Source organism: Squalius cephalus (genome assembly GCF_949319135.1).
Source record: "Squalius cephalus genome assembly, chromosome: 8".
Lineage (NCBI taxonomy): Eukaryota > Metazoa > Chordata > Actinopteri > Cypriniformes > Leuciscidae > Squalius > Squalius cephalus.
Window position 1 is genome coordinate 10,164,933 of NC_137129.1, and position 21,914 is coordinate 10,186,846.

General features: G+C 36.3%; 2 protein-coding genes across 2 annotated transcripts; one reads left to right on the forward strand and one right to left on the reverse strand.

The window, feature by feature from the left end:
• Window positions 1-4,310: 4,310 nt before the first annotated feature.
• Window positions 4,311-6,278, reverse strand: rpl30 (ribosomal protein L30). Its single transcript, XM_079878774.1, has 5 exons — window positions 6,202-6,278; window positions 6,039-6,087; window positions 4,924-5,069; window positions 4,684-4,814; window positions 4,311-4,413 (listed from the first exon to the last, which is right to left on the reverse strand). Exons 2-5 carry the CDS (start codon window positions 6,057-6,059, stop codon window positions 4,361-4,363), a joined length of 351 nt encoding a protein of 116 aa, XP_079734900.1. The 5' UTR covers window positions 6,060-6,087; window positions 6,202-6,278; the 3' UTR covers window positions 4,311-4,360.
• A 6,952-nt stretch (window positions 6,279-13,230) lies between these two features.
• LOC307162858 (uncharacterized protein) lies at window positions 13,231-21,832 on the forward strand. The gene is made up of 5 exons (XM_079878564.1): window positions 13,231-13,568; window positions 16,746-16,976; window positions 20,553-20,603; window positions 21,204-21,254; window positions 21,358-21,832. The coding sequence occupies exons 1-5, from the start codon at window positions 13,490-13,492 to the stop codon at window positions 21,375-21,377; spliced, it is 432 nt and encodes a 143-aa protein (XP_079734690.1). The 5' UTR covers window positions 13,231-13,489; the 3' UTR covers window positions 21,378-21,832.
• The last annotated feature ends 82 nt before the right edge of the window (window positions 21,833-21,914 follow it).

A 21,914-nucleotide genomic window follows, 5' to 3' on the forward strand; every position in this document is an offset into this window, starting at 1 on the left:
TTCATTGAACCAGGACAGTGCTCAAATGAATACATGAGAATTATTGTCATTTGTTGAAGTTACATCCTGTTTAGAGTAGTATAACTTTTCTGTCATTTTCACTAGGTTACAATCTGTGGCTGCAGACTGCAATGTTTTTGCACATTTGAATATTATTTATTCATGTAATTGTCTGTGAATGGTGTTAATCAGTAATTGTGACGAATTAAAAGTAAATTACATTACTGCCGACAGTAGATTAGCACCTAGCTCAGTTTAAGTAACATGGCGTCTCCCCCAGTCGTCTCCAAGCTTCTGTTAATGGGAACATTTTTTTCATTTTTATATACAGTGGCTATGCAAGGGTATTTTGTAACATGTATCCATAGCTGACAATGACTAAGTACTAACATTTAATCATTATGGTAACAATAGGTATAGAAGCATTAATGAACGTATTAGAGATTGATAGATATAAACATTTCCTTTCATTGTTCTAAGCGTAGACTTTCATCTTCAATTCAGCATCTCAGATTCAGCTTCAAGCAAGCAATGTTTTTCGTGAATCAATTTTCAAAGTATTCTGTGTATTTGGAATTTTGCTTTTGGTATCAAATGTGACCTGTACATTTTAACTATTGTCATGATATTCCTCATGAAAATGAAATGGTTATCAATGAATATCACAAAAATGAATTCTCAGAAACCCAGAATAATGTTTGTCAGTAGGTAGAATGGCTGTGAGTGTTTGTCTTTGTCTTGTTACACATCCTGTATTGGGTTGACACTGGCTTATGTCTTATTCATGAACAATAAAATATTACAGTAATGCGTCATTATGGCTGTGTATCTCTTTATTACGCAGGTGAATAAATAAAGATTAAGGATAAATACTTTTTTTTTTTTTAACTATTAAGTATACCGTATTCATTATTAGTGCAGTATTATTGGTTTGATAACATTTACCTTTGCATGATCAGAGGAGAAAGATTCACTTCCTTTTTGGATGAGCAGAACTGTCAGGAGTTTAGCACTTACTGTGTTCGTAAGAATTTACAATACACACACTTCATCCACTGACCTATTTTTGATGGTTCAGATTCCAAGGATACTATAGTGATGCTTTAGAATATAAAACAAATGGCATCACTCCAGTTCCCCATTTATCCTTTTCATTTTTGCAAGCTCACTGAACACGCTCATTACATTTATCTGTGTGGGTATTTAAGAATTAGACTTCAAAACTGACGACACGTGACTGAGGAAACTAGGGCATTCACTTCACTGAAGAGAGCTATTGATGTTTTCTCTGCTCAAGCGCTTTAGGCCTGTCAGAGTTTTATTTTGGTCTGAAAATCCTTAGGAAAAAAGTATGTCGTTGCAGCAGCGCGTTTCTAATGCCTCAGCCTCAATGTCAAGAGCTGTATTCATCATCGGGGAATATGTAAACAATGTGAATTTGAAATAAACTTAAATAACATAATTGAGTAAAATTAAAATAAAATGAGGAATGAAGCAAATCAAATATTTTATCTTTAAATCTTTAAAGGACAAATACCTCTTCTAATTTTATATAATATAGCCTAATCCTATGGAAAAACACTATGAGGAAACTGCTTGTAGGCCTAGCTATTTAAAATGGCAACTTATTTTTCAGTTAGGCTAAATCTTCTCTAGACATCATGCCTTTCAGAATCATTTTAAGATTGCAAAACATAATTAAATATCAACAACTTTCGGACTACATTTTCAAACCAAAGGCAAAGATTTATATTCTGCTTACAAAAGTGTATATACACGAGTTCTGATAAAACGATTCAACTGAAGAACTGTGGATAAAATGCATTAGATATTGCGCCCTCTAATGGTAAAATCATGTTATGTGTAAATTTCAGCAATGGTTTTGTGTAGGGTCAAAATTCCAAATCAAATTGCATGTTATTTTTTGGCATGTGTGCAAAATAGTAAGTACAAATGTCTACAATTTGCACAATAAATAAATACACATGGCTTATTGATAAAACTGGTGAAGAATTCCATTCTTTCATCGTGGGAGTCGTCAAATGCGAAATGATCCATTCATTTATCAAAATCTCTCAGAAATACAGTGAGGAAAATAAGTATTTGAACCACCTGCTATTTTGCAAGTTCTCCCACTTAGAAATCATGGAGGGGTCTGAAATTGTCATCGAAGAAAAACACCCCCAAACCATGATGCTACCACCCCCATACTTCACAGTAGGGATGGTGTTCTTGGGATGGTACTCATCATTCTTCTTCCTCCAAACACGTTTAGTGGAATTATGACCAAAAAGTTCTATTTTGGTCTCATCTGACCACATGACTTTCTCCCATGACTCCCCTGGATCATCCAAATGGTCATTGGCAAACTTAAGACGGGCCTTGGCATGTGCTGGTTTAAGCAGGGGAACCTTCCGTGCCATGCATGATTTCAAACCATGACGTCTTAGTGTATTACCAACAGTAACCTTGGAAACGGTGGTCCCAGCTCTTTTCAGGTCATTGACCAGCTCCTCCCGTGTAGTTCTGGGCTGATTTCTCACCTTTCTTAGGATCATTGAGACCCCACGAGGTGAGATCTTGCATGGAGCCCCAGTCCGAGGGAGATTGACAGTCATGTTTAGCTTCTTCCATTTTCTAATGATTGCTCCAACAGTGGACCTTTTTTCACCAAGCTGCTTGGCAATTTCCCCGTAGCCCTTTCCAGCCTTGTGGAGGTGTACAATTTTGTCTCTAGTGTCTTTGGACAGCTCTTTGGTCTTGGCCATGTTAGTAGTTGGATTCTTACTGATTGTATGGGGTGAACAGGTGTCTTTATGCAGCTAACGACCTCAAACAGGTGCATCTAATTTAGGATAATAAATGGAGTGGAGGTGGACATTTTAAAGGCAGACTAACAGGTCTTTGAGGGTCAGAATTCTAGCTGATAGACAGGTGTTCAAATACTTATTTGCAGCTGTATCATACAAATAAATAGTTAAAAAATCATATATTGTGATTTCTGGATTTTTTTTTTAGATTAAGTCTCTCACAGTGGACATGCACCTACGATGACAATTTCAGACCCCTCCATGATTTCCAAGTGGGAGAACTTGCAAAATAGCAGGGTGTTCAAATACTTATTTTCCTCACTGTACATGTAGCCTATATTCCATAATATTATGGAATATATTCCATATATTCCATCTGAAATTAAATGTTTGTAATGTCTGCTGAATTGGCAAATGGCCTGCCATTGAAATGAAATACCAATCACATTCTTACAGATCAAGTTTGGAATCATATATATGCACTATGGAGATTACCCGGCACAATCACTACCATTTTTCAACAGCTACAGCAGTCCATTTGTATTTATACAGTGCACTAAATTTTGTAGAAATGTGACAAAACATAATAGTCTGCAAAAATGAACAATCTACCTTGAATTTTCAGTTTACATGGAACACATTTCTACAAAAAAATAAACGTACTGTATAAATACAAAATGTTTTTGTTTACTACAGAATCGACTTTTCTAAGTGTTATGCCTACTGTTAAAAGCATCTAAAAAGCTCAGTGATTCACAAGAGCATTCAATGAGACAAAACTGACAAACTTGTAAAGTGTAGAAAGCAGTCAAGGTCAACAAAAAAATGTGTAACAACTATTTCCAAAAAAATTATTTTAACATTTTGACCACGATGACAAAAACACTATTTTGGTGGCGTTGGCCAATTTATTGACACAATAACTAGGGTTTGATGCATAAATTAAATGTTTTGGGCGAGTTACATTTTGCAGACATGCAATACAGGTCTGATGTTCCAGCAAACAGTTGTGTGACAATAACACAAGGCGCTATCAAAAAATGTGCCAGAGCGACTAAGAAAAACTGTAAATTACAGGTTTAATAGCTAATTTGATTCGGATTCACTGCACGACTAGAGAGAAAATAGATTTATATTCTTTTAACAGCTAATTGACCTTCTGCAGTGGAACAAGTTGAATTCAGTTTTCTGTATGTGTGTATTATGTAATTTTTCCAGCTAATAAGAAAAAAACTATGACTCAGTTCAAGCTTTAGGACATTGAGAAAAATAAACCTCTCCCAAAAAGCATATCCAAAAAGGTGATCCTTCTTTAATAAACAAAACCATGAACAACTGAATCATAGCGAGTAAACAAAAAAAGTGGGATGAATATCCCATTTCTCAACATTATCAAATGTGAACAGATATAAAATCAAGTTCTGTCTCTTGCATGTTTATCCATTAAACACATCAAACCTGAACGAAAGCAGAGACAAAAATAACCCCCAAAAAACACAATGACCGTTTCAACCAATTTTATTAATAATAAAGATCTGGTGGGAATGGCTCTACTTCTCCCCCTGCTGCTGGTCTGGCATGCTTCTGATGATGTCAGAATCGCCTGGGAACACGAGAAAAAGGCATTACTTACAGAACAATACATTTATTTATTTATTTTACAATGCACAGGATATTAGTTTTCATTTAGATTATCTAGATTTCTACTTCTGAAACAGTGCAAAACATACCAGCAACCTTTTAAATCTACATCAACTCTGACATATAAATGACCTATTAGTCCAAAAAAATAACAATACAGTATGACAGGGAAAGTTACAGGCAAACAAAATTACTAGATCAAGTCGTGTCAGTTCTGCTAGTGAATACACACCAGGGTCAATGATGGCCAACGTGCACACCCTGTAGTATTTGCCACAGGCTGTACCGAGCTCAATGTTGTTTCCACTGTAATGATGGACTCCGGTTTTGGCCAACATAGCGTAGTACTCGATTTCAGATTTCCTGGAAAAACATCATGAATCATTAAAATGATCCTCAACCCTCACAAAATTATTATTTTCATGTGGCCAGCAGATTGACAGAAATACTCAAGCAGGGAAACATCACACACCTCAGAGCAGGACAGTTGTTGGCCAGGATTACCAGCTTGGCTTTTCCTTGGCGAATCATTTTCTGAGACTGCTTGTATCCGAGAACGTATTTACCGCTCTTCATCACAAGCTGCAGTCTAGAGTTGATGGACTCCAGGGACTTTTTCTGTAAATATGAAGATGTGGAACACAACAATAAATACACCAACAGCACAGAATGTCAAGAAATAAGCTTTGACTTTTTTCTGTTCAAGGCTTCAAAATTGGAATAACTATTTCGAGACAATGTCCAAAATATTTAAAACCAAGGTGGATGTGTGCCCTGCTATTGCAATTTTTGGGGTCTCTTTCAAACTGTTTTTTTTTTTTTTTTCAAGCAGCTTATATATATATATATATATATATATTCGCTCTGATGTAAAAGTTTAAAGAACTGTGGAATGTCATTCTTTTTGCTTTTCTTTCCCTTTTCACTTAGAAAATGACTTTGAAATAAACAAGTTTACATGTCAAATGTTTACCATGCCAATTGTCAGTCATTCCTTTGACCGAGGTGTGAATCCTGTTTTAATCTTGCCTGTGTGTCACACTAATCATACATACACACAATTGCATTTCTTAAGCAATTAAAAACCATTCACACTATGAAGTTAACTTGTCAGTGCACTTATGGTCGCATGTACACTGTTTATAACATGTCTGTTTCACAGACAACTGTAATTCAATAGTGTATCTCTCTGACACTTCATAAGCATTGCTCCTGTAGATTTATTGTACAGCAGGGTGTGATTTATTAAATGCGCTTTTAGTAGACGATAATAAACGTTACTCTGATAAAGACTTGATTTCTACACCACGTTTTCTGGGTACACTTGATATTTAAAAAATAGAGCAATTTCCTTAACTAGAAACACCCAGCGCACCTAAACTAGCTAATATTAAGCCCATACAACACCACGCCAGCGATCAGAGATAAACATTTGCACAATATAATATCTAATATCAATTCAAATGCGTAACAATAATCATATACATCAGTATTTGTGCATGTAAACATTTTAGTTTTTAATAATCAGGCCTGTAGGGAGCTTCCACGTGAAGTTCTCCAGCACGCGCAGCATCGCGCTCCACTCACCGTTTTCTTTGCGGCCACCATATTTCCTGATTAGTCCGATCTGGCCAACCTGAACACAAAGAAGCGATAAATCAAGGTCTACACTTTCAAAATAATGCGCTCGTGTTCTTCGTAAAACTTTTAAAGAGAGTATTTTAATAATTTCTAGCAGAGCCGCGCTCACCTCCTGATCACACCAAGATGGCCTCGTAGAGAAAGGGTTTCCCAGCGTGCACCGCGCGCGTAAACCTCACGCGCCCGCATCGCGAGACCGCGCAACCTCGAGATCACATATCTCAAAACAGTCACTCTGGGACGTGTAGTCAAAGAATCTATGTTGTAGGCAAGTGGTTCTCAACCTTTTGAGCTCATCATTGTCCACAACAATATTTATAGTCCCCATGACTTCAGTTGTTTGTGATGTAGGCTACTGGATGAGAATTAATGATTATATATATATATATATATATATATATATATATATATATATATATATATATATATATATATATATATATATTAGGGCTGGGTAAAAAATATCGATTTCTCGATTTTAATCGATTCTCACTTTTACGAAACAATATCGATTCTTAAATCCCAAGAATCGATTAGTCATCCTGTTTTCAGCTGATGAATGAATGGATCATTGTTGTGCGCATCCCATTCAATAAATCGCAATAATCTTTGTGCTTTGTTATTATTGATATGAAACAAAGTCTCAGATTTCAAATTACGTCCATTTTCTTACGAAATTCAAAAACATAATTACCGTTTTGGCGCTGTGGCGTGAGATCGCTCCGGCGCAGCTCAGCTCAGCTCAAGAGAAGCAACAGAAGCAACGGAAGCAACTCTTCCGCCTTAATACCAGTTACAGCGCGAAATAAACATGAATGAGCATCTGAAAGTGTGTTAAATGATAGAGTACAACTTATCGAAGTCCGTATCATGTCTCATGGAATCGCTCAAACAGTGTTTCAACCGTGCAAAGACGTTAGTAAACAATGTCATGTAACGTCACATTTACCTCAGAAAAAACATATCCAGTGACCATAAACTCGTTAGTCAGCTAGAAAAGTTAACTCTAGAGAGGAGCATTTTGTTAAATATATGCACCATATTATATATTCATTATAACTTTTAATGTTCTTCAATATTTAATGCATGTTTGAATAAATCTGTAAAGTTTTTTATGACAGCCATCATTTAAAATTTTATATAATTTCATATAACTTTATTATTATAAAAATAAATAAAAGTGCATTTTAAGTGTTTGTATACAAATCAGTTCATTTTTACCTTCAATATTATAGTAGGCTAATGAAGCCTATAGGCTACAACTGACTCCCATGGCTTACAGCATTAGTTAAGAGATTTGTTTTCCTTGAGAAAATGTGCAATGTATTGTACCTGATAACCAAAATAATCGATATTGAATCGAATCGAATCGTAATCGAAATCGAATCGAATTGCAAGCTTGTGAATCGAAATCGAATCGAATTGTGAAATTTGTGTCAATACCCAGCCCTACTATATATATATATATATATATTTATTTATTTTTATTTTTTTTATAGAGAGAGGTATATTATAAAATGCTCATGGAGTTATATGATTTTATGAATTTAACTTTCCCATGTTCAGAAATCACACTTTTAAAATTAGGTTACCTCATTTATCCAGGTTTTTAGACAATGGGAACCCTGGTTCTTAGAAAGAAAAAGGGGGAAATTAAATAAGAAATGTCTTGATTTTTAATTGTTTAAGCTTATTTTAATTATTGTTTTGTCTTATTTTAAGTCATCTTGGGAAAGTTTGCTGATGCCCCTAGTTCCGGCCCCCTGTTTGAGAACCACTTGTATAGGCATAGAATTGGAGACCTGTCAAACTTACTCATTCTTCATTATTATTATATATATACATTATATTTTATTTTACATTTTAGAATAATTGTATTTTCATGAAATAGCAAGAATGTAAGTATGGGAATTATACAGTGACGAAAATGTCAGACAAATCTAAACAATCTTATTTGGGCTTCTTCATCCTGCTGGAAAAAGCTGTTTTCACTCCATGTACACTTACACAATAAAGTCAATTTAATTTAATTTTCACACTATTTTAAGAAAAAGTTAACCACTTTATTTTAATAACTAAAATAGAAATAGAACTAGAACATAGAGAAATGTTCTAGTTCTCTATGAGAACTGGCTGTTTTCCCCAAAAACACAAACACTATTACCTTACTGCCTTTTTAGTCTATAGCAGAAGACATTTAAAAGACAAAAGTACCAAAGCTTTAGACCATTTGGCCTATTTAAGAAATTCTCTGCTGAAACAGGATAATGGACTACTTGCACAACTACTTGCACAACTACTTCCGCGTTCTACTTATGCCTTCATGCTATCGGAATTATCATAAATTTTATTTCGTTAAAAATATGTAAACAAAAGAGATCCTTAAACACGACATGATGCCTGCTTGTTATACAACACATTGTTGTGGCAACACATTTTGAACAATTAAAACTTTTGAATACCTTGTAGCCTAATGCATATGGAGTGAACAATGTTCTTTTATTTGTTATCCATCATCCTCCTAGATTCCCCAAATCAACATGATCACACTGGACACTGTAAATTTTTTGTGTTGGAGATGCACAAAATTCAGGGGTGTAAATTTGGGACTTTTGAAAAACATTTGGGGCTGGAGCCCCAGAAGCCCCACCCTCGCCCCGACACAAACTACTCAGGCCTATATATATGAACTGAAAACAGAAAGGCTTAATATCACTGCCAGTTTATATTTGTGTTGTTTTTTTTAGAAGCTGTAATTTGATTAAGAGGACTGTATGCACATGACAGGTATTCCGTGTTTTTTATTTAATTTTTTTGACTTTTGCTTTCGCATTCCCATGCTTTCCAGCTGTTAACCTGTTTCCTGGTTACTGATTGTTCCAGACCTGCTTCTCATTATGGGCCTTAACTCCTGAGCATTTAAGGTCTTATGTTCTCCTAAAGGTGGCATTGATATGTGAGCTTTTAATTGTTGTGAATCCTCCATCCACCTCATCTTCCTTTTCCTGAGTAAATGTTGTTTCCAGAGCCTGAACTTTTATCTCACAACTGTGAGTGGTGTGGTGTAACAGTGTGTGAAAGGACCTTTAATGACTCTACAAAGTTTTGCATCTTTTCATGATTGTTTGATGTAAACTCAAGGCAATGTGGAGCAATTGTTTGTATTTCCAGGCCTAACCTGCTAAAAAAAAAGTGCCCAAATCCCCTCTAAAGTAACAGATCAGGTAACCAGAGAATGATGGTTTAAGCGTTATTTATTTTTTTGACTTTGAGCATGCAGCTCACTTTTAGCAGGTTGTCCTTTAATGGCCTGTTGCAAATGTATTTCACCTAATTTCATAGTTTTATTTTATTTTATTTTATTAAATGTTAGGCTACACCCTTAATTTAAAAAAAAAAGTTTCCAGTCACAGTCCTGAGGACCCAGTCACTGCCCATTGTGTTTGTCTTTCTTGTCTGTCACACTTGTTCAGTTTAGGCTGTTGCTCTGTCGATGAGCTGATGATCAGAATCAGGTGTGCTAAATAAGAACATGCATATGGGTAAAAATCTGGGTCCTCCTCCCAATAATAAGACTGAAAACCCCTGTTACACGCTATCTGATGACAGATCAGAGATCTAGTTAAGTTCGATTAACGCGATGGAGGTGGACAAATATATCTTGACCGAGGCGCTCTCTGCCATTCTGGGAGTCACTGTGAAATTGCAGTCAGATTGCAACGATTTAGATGGAGCCATTAAACTGCAAATTGCCAAACTGACAACTCTTGCCCTTCTTAAAAATGAACCAGTGACTTGTCTGACTTCTTCTCTGTCGCGGATGTTTGTTGGTGATAAGAAAAATTCACAAGAAACCCCGAGAAGCGAAAGCGCGAGCTCTTCTCTCCGGAAGGAGTTAGGCCTATTTGTGATTTCAGATGACTTTTTCGATCCAAAGTTTGACTTTGACTTCACGGACATGTCCAAGCCAAACTTTGATGCCTGCATGCGTGGAGACGAGCCGTACAAGCGGCCCTACGGGTGGATGCGCTTCGCGCTGAAGGTGCGGGACAAATACCCGGACGGGAACGCTTGGCTGGGAACGGATGGATGGAGGAGCCGTTCCGCGCCCGGTGAGTGGCCAGTCTCCTACCACGGAACCGACTTGCATGGGGCTGCGGGCATCATAAAGTCTCAGTATATGCCAGGAGACCGTCAGGCTTACGGAAGAGGGATTTATTCATCTCCAGACATCAACATAGCCTACATGTTCGCGAAAACTAAGAACTTCATTTCGCAAAAGAATGGAAATACTTACAAAGTCATCATGCAGAACAGAATCAACCCCCAGATCAGAGAAATAAAGACCAAGGACATTTGGTTGGTCCCTATCCCTGAAGGCACATCAGTTGAAGAAGAGAAAAAAATAGTGGAGAGTTCAATCCGCCCTTATGGCCTTCTGCTTCAAAAGATGTAGGCCTAAGGCCTTGTTGAAAATGTTCACATTTGGAATTTCCTTCTCTTTAATTCATTTTTGTGCTGCCTTATTGCATGTCAGAAGATTCATTCATTGATTTCATAATTGTAATAGTTGAATAAGTGTTATGTGTGTTTGTATGTGAAGAGAAAAAATAACTTTCATTCATCATTATAGTTAATTCATAATAGAGGACATATATGCCTAAAGGGATGAAATTCCATATTGTATTAAAAAGGCATACAAAATGTTTGTTTTGCACCTCATTTTTGCATTGAAAGATTTGTTTTCGTACAAATGCACGCACGTTTAGAAAAGCATGATTGAGCCTTTGCTTATTTTGGAGGCAATTTATCCCCAGAACACTGCAAAAACACAATATAACAAATCCAAATGAATTCACCACTAAATTCATTGCATTTATCCTGTTGTATATTAGGTGTTCCTTAAACATTTTTATAGAGAATGATTAAAGCATATTATCTACGTCATTTAGTCAATGTTAAGAAAATTTGTCAGGTTATTGAAATGTTATTGTGTCTCAAGACACCAAACAGAACATAGTTGAACGCTTCTCATGCCACGTTTTCAGTTGTAACCCTAACACTAACCAACAAATATAAATGTCCTCATTATTTTAATGCAATAAGAGCAGAAAATTATTTATAGGATGGCTGGCATGTGGACACTAACCCTTATGTATTTTATGGCTTGGCATACACAATAATGTGAATATGCAAAACACTTGCATTATCACAAAGTAATCATCTGTTTAAAAATAAATACAATGTCAGTATCCAGTTCCCAGACACTCAACAGATTCTAAATGTTTCTGACCCTGTAAGAGTATAAATCACACGTTTTAGTGGATCAAGTTTAAGAGCAACAAATACGCTAGAAAAAAATGGCAAAATATCAAAGCACTGAGACTGATTCAGTAACAAACAAATTTTGAGTTCCTGTTATTAATTCTGTTATAGAATATCTGTTATTCTGTTAGGTCTATTTAGTCAAATGCTTCGTGAACTGGGTGGGAGCATATACCTGTTCCCAGGGTCCTATGTTTCCTGAGATTTATATGGCACATAATGAACAGGGGTGGATCTACCAAGGTGGCATGGGGTCTATTGCCACCCCAGAATTATCCCAGTATAAAATAATGTAAGCAGTGTTTCCTGTACCACTTTTCAGCAGTGGTGCTTCAATATGATAACACAAAAAGACAGTGTACTTGCAGGCTGCACAAGTGTATCATCAATGCTGTAAAAATGCTACTGTTGAAAACGGTAATGCATCTAACAGGACGTTTTACTTATTTTTACAGTAAAATACTATTAAATGAACAGATTTGGGAAGTAATCTTTTAATTTATAGTGAATAAAAATAAACTGACATAAACTGAAATTGAAAATTACCTGCGTGACTTTACATTTGATGGTTGTCCTGCCTGTGTTTTTGGACTTTGAGGGGCCATTTAAGCGACACTGTAAAATGGAACACTTTTTATGTGTTTTGGCCGTTCATTTAGACGACAATGGCATTTTGGGGGCCTAAAAATGCTAACTTTTTTGAAAAAGTGCAAAAAGTACTGGCCTGGCATGCATATTACAGTGTTTTTAGTCATTTTCACAGATCAGTGTGAACGGGATCGTTTTGACAACGTTGCCGTCTATATGCGAAAAAATGCAAAGGGAAACCATTTACGGTTTTAGTACATTGCTGTTGTGTAAATGTAGCCTATCAGTTTGCACTGTGCTCTTGTCCATCTGTTGCCATTGTGCTTGATTTGCCCTCATGTGTTACACCTGTGTCTTGTTAATTATCTCGATCGGTCCCTAGTGTTCCCTGTGTATATGTAGCCCTTTGTTTCAGCCTTTGTGTTCTCGTCTCATAAGTGGTTGTTTGGTTTCATTTAATATATTTCTGAAGAAGATAAAAAGAATAAAAGAACTGCAAGCGATCAGACCCTGCTATTTTATTTACTGTTTTAATTGCAACAATTGTGTGACAATGGTATTTTAAATAATTATTTCTTGTTAGTTTTTGTCATTAATTAAGTTAAAACCCTTTAGAGTTTAGTTTCACCTTTGTCACATTATGATGGTGTTGTTTTGTATTCATGTGCACATTAGTATTTACCTCAGCTTGTGGAACAGCTATGTGATTAACTTTAATTCATTGTGTGTCTCTTTTACCACCTACGGTTAGGGTTAGGAGTTCATAAAGTTGATGGGGCCCTGGGAAAATGAATTCTGACCTTTTACTTAATGTGTGTTAACAGACAATATCATTTAAAACCAAGAACTTTTCTAATCTTAAAAGAACCATCCCCAAGGACCTAATATAACCAAAAATACTAGCGTTGAGTTTTACAAGGACATATAGCATTCTCTGTGCACTGACATTATCCACCATAGTTGTAGATTTAGATATGAAGCGTCAAGTTATAGTTTTTATGACATTCAGTTTGGGTTGGCCAGTGCTACTCCAGAAGTCACCTGTAGATGTCGCTAAAATCATTACAAAGGGACTATGTGATGTCATATTTAAAGTTAGAGTACATTTTCTTTCTCATTAAACACATGTAATCGGATTTAAATCGTTATTTTGGTTGTTAGAACTCAGGTTAAAACATAAAGTGTCACATATAATTTCTTAATAAAAATACTTATCATTTTAATCAGAGAAGACAGGAGTTCACTGCTGTTTTACATTGAACCGTGTGACCTGTTACCGAGAATAAGGGCTGGTTTGCATATGACTGTCGTTCCCACACACTCACCCAATGTGTTACCTGGTTAGGGAATGACTGCTGTCTCTATCGAGTTTAAATTAGCGCAGTCTTCCTCCACTTGAAGTCGACGCGCGCTGCTGGGCACGACAACACTCACCACCAAAGTGCCTGACTTTACTCACTCCTGTCCTGTCAGAGGAAGACACGATGGGATGCACTTCCAGCACTCAGACCACAGCTCAAGACACAACACGACCCAACACCAAACATGATGGGAGCACATCAGGTAAGATTATACAGCCCAAAAATTCACATTTGAGCTATATTTTGTCAAATATTGTTGATTTGTAAGGTGTTTCATGATGAGAAGGAAGAATTTCTGGTATTTAGTCTATTTGATCATGCTAAAATGCGTTGTTGATCATAAAGTGAGAGGAAGATTGCAATCTTCAATTGAAATGCCACTTCTAAGTGCTTTGAAGTGTAAATTTGGCATTAGTTACTTTTCGGACTCTGGGTCAACCTAACTTGAAATTGAACCATCAACCTTTGTGTAAGGCACCCAAGATCACTATCCAGAATGCTGTCATCAGCCCGACATGCAGTTTAGATCTACTTGACTCCAGCGTCTCTCATAGAGAAACTTACAGTATTCATTACATTGAAAGTCCCCATAGAGGAACCTAAGGTTAAACGCTATGCCCAGATCCTGAACCATTAGACTTTAACTGAAAGTTACAAGAAAAATAATGTTTTTATGGTTAAGGTGAAAATTTCAAATAGCAATTTGATAACTGGCTTTAAATTATTAACATTAGGAACACTGTGATGTACAGTACAGTTATTTTATAACTATCATGCATTCCATTTTTATGATCCCGTTGGCTACATTTACATCTTAATTTAGCATCTGACAGATGTTTTTATTTATAGTGTTTTTACCTAATCGCAAACATAACTTTGGTGTTGCATTGAGCTGCTAAAGAAACAAAATTTCACACTTCAGTACCAGAAATGTGATTATAAATGGTGAAATGCTTAAAATAAACGGTTACTGTTACTCATTAAACTCTTTCCTTTAGCTATATGTTTTACATGCATTTTAACAAAAAATTGATGATGATTGATTGCAATCTCATGGGCATTCATCAACTGATACGTGTGGAAAAAAAAGTGCTATACAAATAACAACTGCATTTGAATAGAATTTTGAATGTAGTTGTATTGAATTAAATTTGTCAAACAAATTAGGGAAATTTGTATTTTGTTTTGTTGTTGTGTTTGTTTCTTGAACCATCACAGTGTTTCTATGGTGATTTCATGGAATTTGAGGAAAAACATTGTGATGATCAGAGGAGGTCCTGCACACCTCTGGTGCTCCTTCAGGTGTGGTGATGCATGTCACCCTGCTAATGGATTAAACAAAGTGGGTTCATCCCGGATCTGTGAAGAAGGTTTCATGTAAATGTTGTGTACTTTAGATCACAGATGGCTTATGTCATAAACCTTTGCTAGTTTGCCTGTTTTAATACATTCATTTTCTTCAGCACCTGTTGTTACATTAGTTTTCATTATTTAACCAGGATGTCAATGTGTTTCTGTAATTTTCATTTAATTATTAACAGTGGCAGCTTCAATAATAGACTATACCAAGCTTTAGTTTGGAGGTAACTGTTGAATTTAAAGTAGGCTTATAAAGAGTTGTCTTGTACCTTATCGACACTTGATACACAGAAGATGAGAAGAGAGAAATGACATAACAAATATTTTTCATATTTCTGTTAATGAAATGTGAATTCTGTGGAAATTATTTAAATATAGTAAAATGTGCAGCTGATTATACTGAACTCAGATTGGAAGATGAAAGCATTTTCAAAATAAATTGAGGTGTGTCTTTTTTTTTAAAAAAAAATATTGAAATTGAGATGTGTGACGGGGGCTTGCGGTAACCTGTCTGAAAACAATTATTTTTGTAATTCTGTTCGGTGACACTAAAATGCAATTAAATGAGGAATGTGAATGAACACACATGTGAATGACGGCTGTTTGAATCGGTGGAAATCTGTGGAGTTTTCAATGGAATTTTGTGGTCACAGATTCTATGCAGGTCTAGTTGTACCTCATTTAATATGCCTTCACTAAATAATAGTGAAAAAACACTTCTGTTTTTTCTTTTTAAACCACTTATTATATTTGATTTTTTTTAAATGAAAAATCAGTGTGATTTTAGTATCATTGGTATACTATTATGGCTTTTGTTAATATTTTGAATTAGATGTTTTATATTTTGCTTTTATTGTAATTTTAAAGTTTTAGGAATTTTGTGGGGGTTTTTTTATTAGTTTTTTTTTATGTCTATGTAGTTTTTATAAAGTTGTAAGCTTTATTTAGTTTTAGTTATTTGAGTACTTCAAATTAAACTAAAAGAAAATTACAAATGTTGCCTTGGCAATAGGGTTGGGTATTGTTTGAATTTTAATGATTCCAATTCTGCTTATCGATTCCAATTCTTATGGATTCCCAGTTTCGACTCGAATATGGTAAAAAAAAAAAAAAAAAGAAGTCAACCATTTAGATATCAAACATATTTATTCTGTATTTTTGGAAAACATTCTGTTGCAGCTGAATACCATGAAAAAAATCAGCAGCCTAAAGATAACTAACTAATAAACTAGACTAACTAATTAACATTATAAGGACAAGTGTACAGTCAGTAATACAATAAGAGCAAATTAGCAATAGCACAAATAAATACAACTAAGTTCAGAAATGTAAAACAACACTGTTTTCTTTTTATAAATATGGTTAAGATGAATCCTTATTAAAGTTACAAAAGTTATTCAGTCAAGATCAGTGAGTGACTTTCTTTTGCTCTTTGATTATCAGCAATGGCACAGACGGCAGCAGGTTTATTAGGCTACTGTCACTTTAAGACCAAATGCATGGATCCAATATACTGTTACACATGCGGTTTCTTTCTCAACTGTTTATGTTCACTTAAAACATAACCGACTGTGTTTATGAGGAGATTTTGACTTAATTGTGTGTATTTGTCCATTCAAGCGCAAGGCGACTCAAAAGAGAACTCAATTCAGTATTTGTGCACTATTTGAGAGGCAGCTTTCTGTGCACGCGCTCTGGATGTTCCCAGCACAGAAAACAGCGTGTGAGCACCAATTACCAAATTGTTCTTTTCGCGTCTTCTTGCGCTTGAATGGTTTAAAACAAGATTAAAATGCGCTCACAGGATTCGATAAGCAGAATCGAAATAACAAGTATCCGATTCCTGACCTTAAGTATCCGATTCCAGAATTGGAATTGATTCCCAAACCTACTCGGCAACTAGATGAATTAAAACAAGTTAAGGTCTCTCATTTTATTCTTCAGTTAATGTTTATTTTATTTCAAGTAATTTTTTATTACGCTTTTAAACTTGGTTAAAATATTATTCTTGATCTCTAAGGGACAAGTAATGAAAATGGTGGTCCTGCAGCAGACAGTGAGACAATTCCAGCCAAGGAATCTCCACAGACATCCAGTGCAGCTCCTGTTCACTCAGAGGAAATCCAGAGCTCTACAGCTGCAGTAGCTCACAGTGAACCAGAAGCAGCTGCTGCTGAGGCCATCATGTCTGAACCTGCTGAATCCAACCCCTCCATGACAGCTGAAAATACCGAAGAACCAGCACCAAGTGGTACGTTTCAAATTTTTAGACAATAAGACTAAAGTCACTTTTCTGCCATTTTCAGTGAGTGAAGTGTCCTCAAAAAACTGGTCCTTAAACTAATTCTTCTCAAGATCAAGATACATTATCCCTCGTGTTCTGTGCTTGTGTATGCAAATGGTTTTGCTAGTTACCAGGGACGTATCTCTAGATGCAAAACACCTTGCACATTCTCTTTTAGTAATGAAGACTTCCTGAAATAACTTTGTATAATTAAAAAAATATAAAGCAACAATTTCACACATTCATACTTAGCTTTACACTTCAAGTGAAAGGTGATGGCAGTGGTTTAAATTGGTAATAGTGTGTTTGTTTAGCTCTAGTTACCTGACAGGTGTCCTACTAACTGTTCCATGATCAAGGAGTACAACACTGCCCTGCTTAGTTTCACATTCCAGCCCTGGTTACCGAACTGAGGGTTTCTATCAGACAAATATTCTTCCATTTGCTGGTCTAATAAAGGATAGGAGAACTAAACCTTGAGAAAGAAAAGATAGGATTTTGGCAACTAAAACCAGGTTTCAGTTAGACTTACAGGTTTCATTTTGTGATTATGTGAATATGCAATAAATCAGCTCTTTTTTATGAGCAACCCTTTTTTCTTTTTTAAATTGACGTGACCCATACAGTAGCATATATATACTACCATTTACATGCAATTAAGTCAAGCCTTACAAATATATAGGATGTGTCTGAAAACTGATAAATACTGCCTTCGAAGGACACATTCCAAGGTCGGAAGGCATCAAGGCACGTCTGAATGCAGTGTTAGTTTCACTTCCTGTCTCCTGAGATACCTTCATTTGATCGATTTTTGAAGGCAGCATAGATCTATCATGTGCTGCCTGTGATATCCCACAATCCTGTGCTTTCCATTCTGTCAGTTAAGCGTGAAAATTAAAGATGGTGTCTGGAATTTGCGGCTGGTGGTCAGTTTGTGTGTAAATGTACACTTTTGATAAACGTTTGCCACTTATGATGACATTTCTAGCGAGAAATTACTATTGTAGTCATTAAAATATTCACTTCGTTTTCACCAAAGCTCGCTCTATTTTGCTGTAGATCATTAAACTGTTATGCTGCCTCAGAAGTCTGTCAGAAATCAGTTTCGTGAGGAACCTTTGTGACCAGACGCTGCCTGTAAAGTTATTGCCTGATAGGGCAGCGAGGCAACAAGTCACTGCCTAAGTTTTCGGACGCAATCATATAATGGTGTGAAACAGGGTGAGGCCGAGAGCTGCGGGAGCGGAGCGAGGCCGGTGGGGCGAATGCTAATGAGCGACACCTGGACCCCACGCCGGTCTCGAGTCCCACGGAGGAGCTCCGGAAGTAGAGATGCACTGATTGTAATTTTCTTGGCCTATTCCGATTTCTAATATTTTTTTTGTGTAAGTGACCTGCCGATTCCAATTTTCTTTCTAAGAACTATAATTGACAGCATATACAAACAAAAATCTACTTTTCTTCAATGCAAAATGTTATTTTCATAAAAAGAACTCAAGTAAAAAGTCTGTAATAAAATAAGAACAAATAAACAAATTGCAAACAACAGCACAAATAAATGCAAAAGAATAAAGAGAGATATGAAATAAACACAGCTTTAAGTTTTTCAGTAAGTTACAGTAGGTTCAGGTAAGAAATACTACAGAAATTAAAGTAACCAAATGTAAAATAAGACTGAATAATATTCATTGTAAAAATCCAATACAGATTAATGCTTACAGTTAAAATGACAAAAGTTATTCAGTCAAGAGCAGCGAGATTGAGCTTATGCACGGATCCAAAATACTGTTACACAACATGCGTTATACATGCATTTTTCAACTTATTTACTGACTGCGTTTAACTGAATACTCGGCAAGACTGGTATTTTGACATACACTCACCTAAAGGATTATTAGGAACACCATACATATACCATACTGTGTTTGACCCCCTTTCGCCTTCAGAACTGCCTTAATTCTACGTGGCATTGATTCAACAAGGTGCTGAAAGCATTCTTTAGAAATGTTGGCCCATATTGATAGGATAGCATCTTGCAGTTGATGGAGATTTATGGGATGCACATCCAGGGCACAAAGCTCCCGTTCCACCACATCCCAAAGATGCTCTATTGGGTTGAGATCTGGTGACTGTGGGGGCCATTTTAGTACAGTGAACTCATTGTCATGTTCAAGAAACCAATTTGAAATGATTCGAGCTTTGTGACATGGTGCATTATCCTGCTGGAAGTAGCCATCAGAGGATGGGTACATGGTGGTCATAAAGGGATGGACATGGTCAGAAACAATGCTCAGGTAGGCCGTGGCATTTAAACGATGCCCAATTGGCACTAAGGGGCCTAAAGTGTGCCAAGAAAACATCCCCCACACCATTACACCACCACCACCAGCCTGCACAGTGGTAACAAGGCATGATGGATCCATGTTCTCATTCTGTTTACGCCAAATTCTGACTCTACCATCTGAATGTCTCAACAGAAATCGAGACTCATCAGACCAGGCAACATTTTTCCAGTCTTCAACTGTCCAATTTTGGTGAGCTCGTGCAAATTGTAGCCTCTTTTTCCTATTTGTAGTGGAGATGAGTGGTACCCGGTGGGGTCTTCTGCTGTTGTAGCCCATCCGCCTCAAGGTTGTCCATGTTGTGGCTTCACAAATGCTTTACTGCATACCTCGGTTGTAACGAGTGGTTATTTCAGTCAAAGTTGCTCTTCTATCAGCTTGAATCAGTCGGCCCATTCTCCTCTGACCTCTAGCATCAACAAGGCATTTTCGCCCACAGGACTGCCGCATACTGGATGTTTTTCCCTTTTCACACCATTCTTTGTAAACCCTAGAAATGTTTGTGTGTGAAAATCCCAGTAACTGAGCAGATTGTGAAATACTCAGACCGGCCCGTCTGGCACCAACAACCATGCCACGCTCAAAATTGCTTAAATCACCTTTCTTTCCCATTCTGACATTCAGTTTGGAGTTCAGGAGATTGCCTTGACCAGGACCACACCCCTAAATGCATGGAAGCAACTGCCATGTGATTGGTTGATTAAATAATTGCATTAATGAGAAATTGAACAAGTGTTCCTAATAATCCTTTAGGTGAGTGTACTTGGTACTTGGTACTCACAAACTGTTTGAGAGGCGGCTTTATGTGCGCGTCACTTATATAGATCAGTGGTGTGAGCGCGAAACCTGCGGGAATTAGTAAAATTATGTGCAATATAAGCACAATTTAACCGGAGCGAATGAGACGAGTGAGTGGTCGGAGAGATGAGAGCGAGAACGCGCAGCTGACATTATTGCCTGTGCCGCTGGCAACAAAACGGACCGGCTTGGAATCGGAAAGACATGAGACTGACCGGACGATTACCGGTCTGGGCCGAGCATGTGGAAAATCGTCTGATTCTGGTCCCTGGCCGGTCAATAGGTGCATCTCTTTCCGGAAGGATAAAAGAAGGATTGACGACAATGAAAGGCGGGACCAGGCCTCATGTGAGTTTTTAAGCCTAAATCAATGAATTAATTAGATAAATATATATTTCCACAGAAAACACAACTGAGGACCAGGCAGATTCCTCCCCACCAGAGGAAGCACCTGGTAAGTAGGGTAATATATATATATTGCACAGGATTTCAAACCTGAGACTTAAAGAATGGGTCGCCAAGATGATTTAGGATTTAGGATTAGGATTTAGATTTATATATATATATATAGGGTTTGAAAACCTGTGCAATAAATAATTGAATAAAAAATGTATGCATTCTTTTCATCTTTAACCATTGTTATTTTAGCCAAATCCTAATGGTGGTGAGGGCCACAACATGCCTCATTATCTGAATTTCAAATGTGAATGACAATTTATCCACCGATGCAAATATCTTGGCTGCAATGTGGAAAAACTTTGACATTGACATAATTCATAATGACTAACCACAGAACAGAATACATACCAGAATGCAGCAACAAATAATAAAAAGTTTTTAAAAATAGTTTTAGTAAGTCCAACATGAGAAACCAGAGAAGATAAACACACAGGACAAGTCCTGAAAAGAAACAAGCGCCGAATGGTATCAGAAGACTGCTAAATTTAATATAATATGTAGAACAATTTCAGTTTATTTTAATATTATTTTATTTATCATGTGAGTTTTTAAGCCTAAATCAATGAATTAATTAGATAAATCTATATTTCCACAGAAAACACAACTGAGGACCAGGCAGATTCCTCCCCACCAGAGGAAGCACCTGGTAAGTAGGGTAATATAATTCAATACAGACCTAAAAATGTCAGTATCTCTTGAGGGTAAATGTCTCATCTGATTGATTTCCCTTACCACTTCATCTCTTTCAGCCTCTGGTGAAGATAGTTAAGTGTGCAACAATTGACACAGTTACTACAGAATCCAGATTCAACCACAATAAAATCAGGATTTCACATGAATGGTTTAAGAATACAATAGAACATTAGTTTATTTATTATTATTATTGGTTGTTCGTTGCCAAGAAATAGACCAACTGGTCTTCAAAGACTCTGTGCCTGTCTTTATATTCACAGAATAGGAACATAAGGTAAATAATAATTGCTGGCGTTAGTTAGAGATTTCAATGTCATTAATATTTTATATTGGTGCCTCTTCTTAGTGGCTTTACCCCTGGATAAAGATGCGAAAAAGCCAAATAAAATATGAAAATTGTGAAAGTAAATGTGATATATTTATACAATTATATTATGCAATATTTTAATCAACTAAACTGTTACAGTGATCAGTGAAATCCATGCATGGTATATACATTTACAGTGACAATTGAAAGTTTTTTGAAAAATAGGCCTTTATTTGTTTTATTTATTACATGCAAATGTTTTCCTGCAACAAACACGACAGATTGAACAGAACTTTGCAAATGGAG

What these genes read in the sequence shown, in the direction of transcription:
- LOC307162858 (XM_079878564.1), top strand. Translation starts at nt 13,490, where the DNA reads ATGGGATGCACTTCCAGCACTCAGACCACAGCTCAAGACACAACACGA. An exon ending in ACATGATGGGAGCACATCAG is followed by an intron (nt 13,569 to 16,745) that starts GTAAGATTATAC and finishes TTGATCTCTAAG; the next exon opens with GGACAAGTAATGAAAATGGT. An exon ending in CGAAGAACCAGCACCAAGTG is followed by an intron (nt 16,977 to 20,552) that starts GTACGTTTCAAA and finishes ATATTTCCACAG; the next exon opens with AAAACACAACTGAGGACCAG.
- rpl30 (XM_079878774.1), bottom strand. Translation starts at nt 6,059, where the DNA reads ATGGTGGCCGCAAAGAAAACG. An exon ending in AACAACTGTCCTGCTCTGAG is followed by an intron (nt 4,815 to 4,923) that starts GTGTGTGATGTT and finishes ATGTTTTTCCAG; the next exon opens with GAAATCTGAAATCGAGTACT. An exon ending in GTTGGCCATCATTGACCCTG is followed by an intron (nt 4,414 to 4,683) that starts GTGTGTATTCAC and finishes TCGTGTTCCCAG; the next exon opens with GCGATTCTGACATCATCAGA.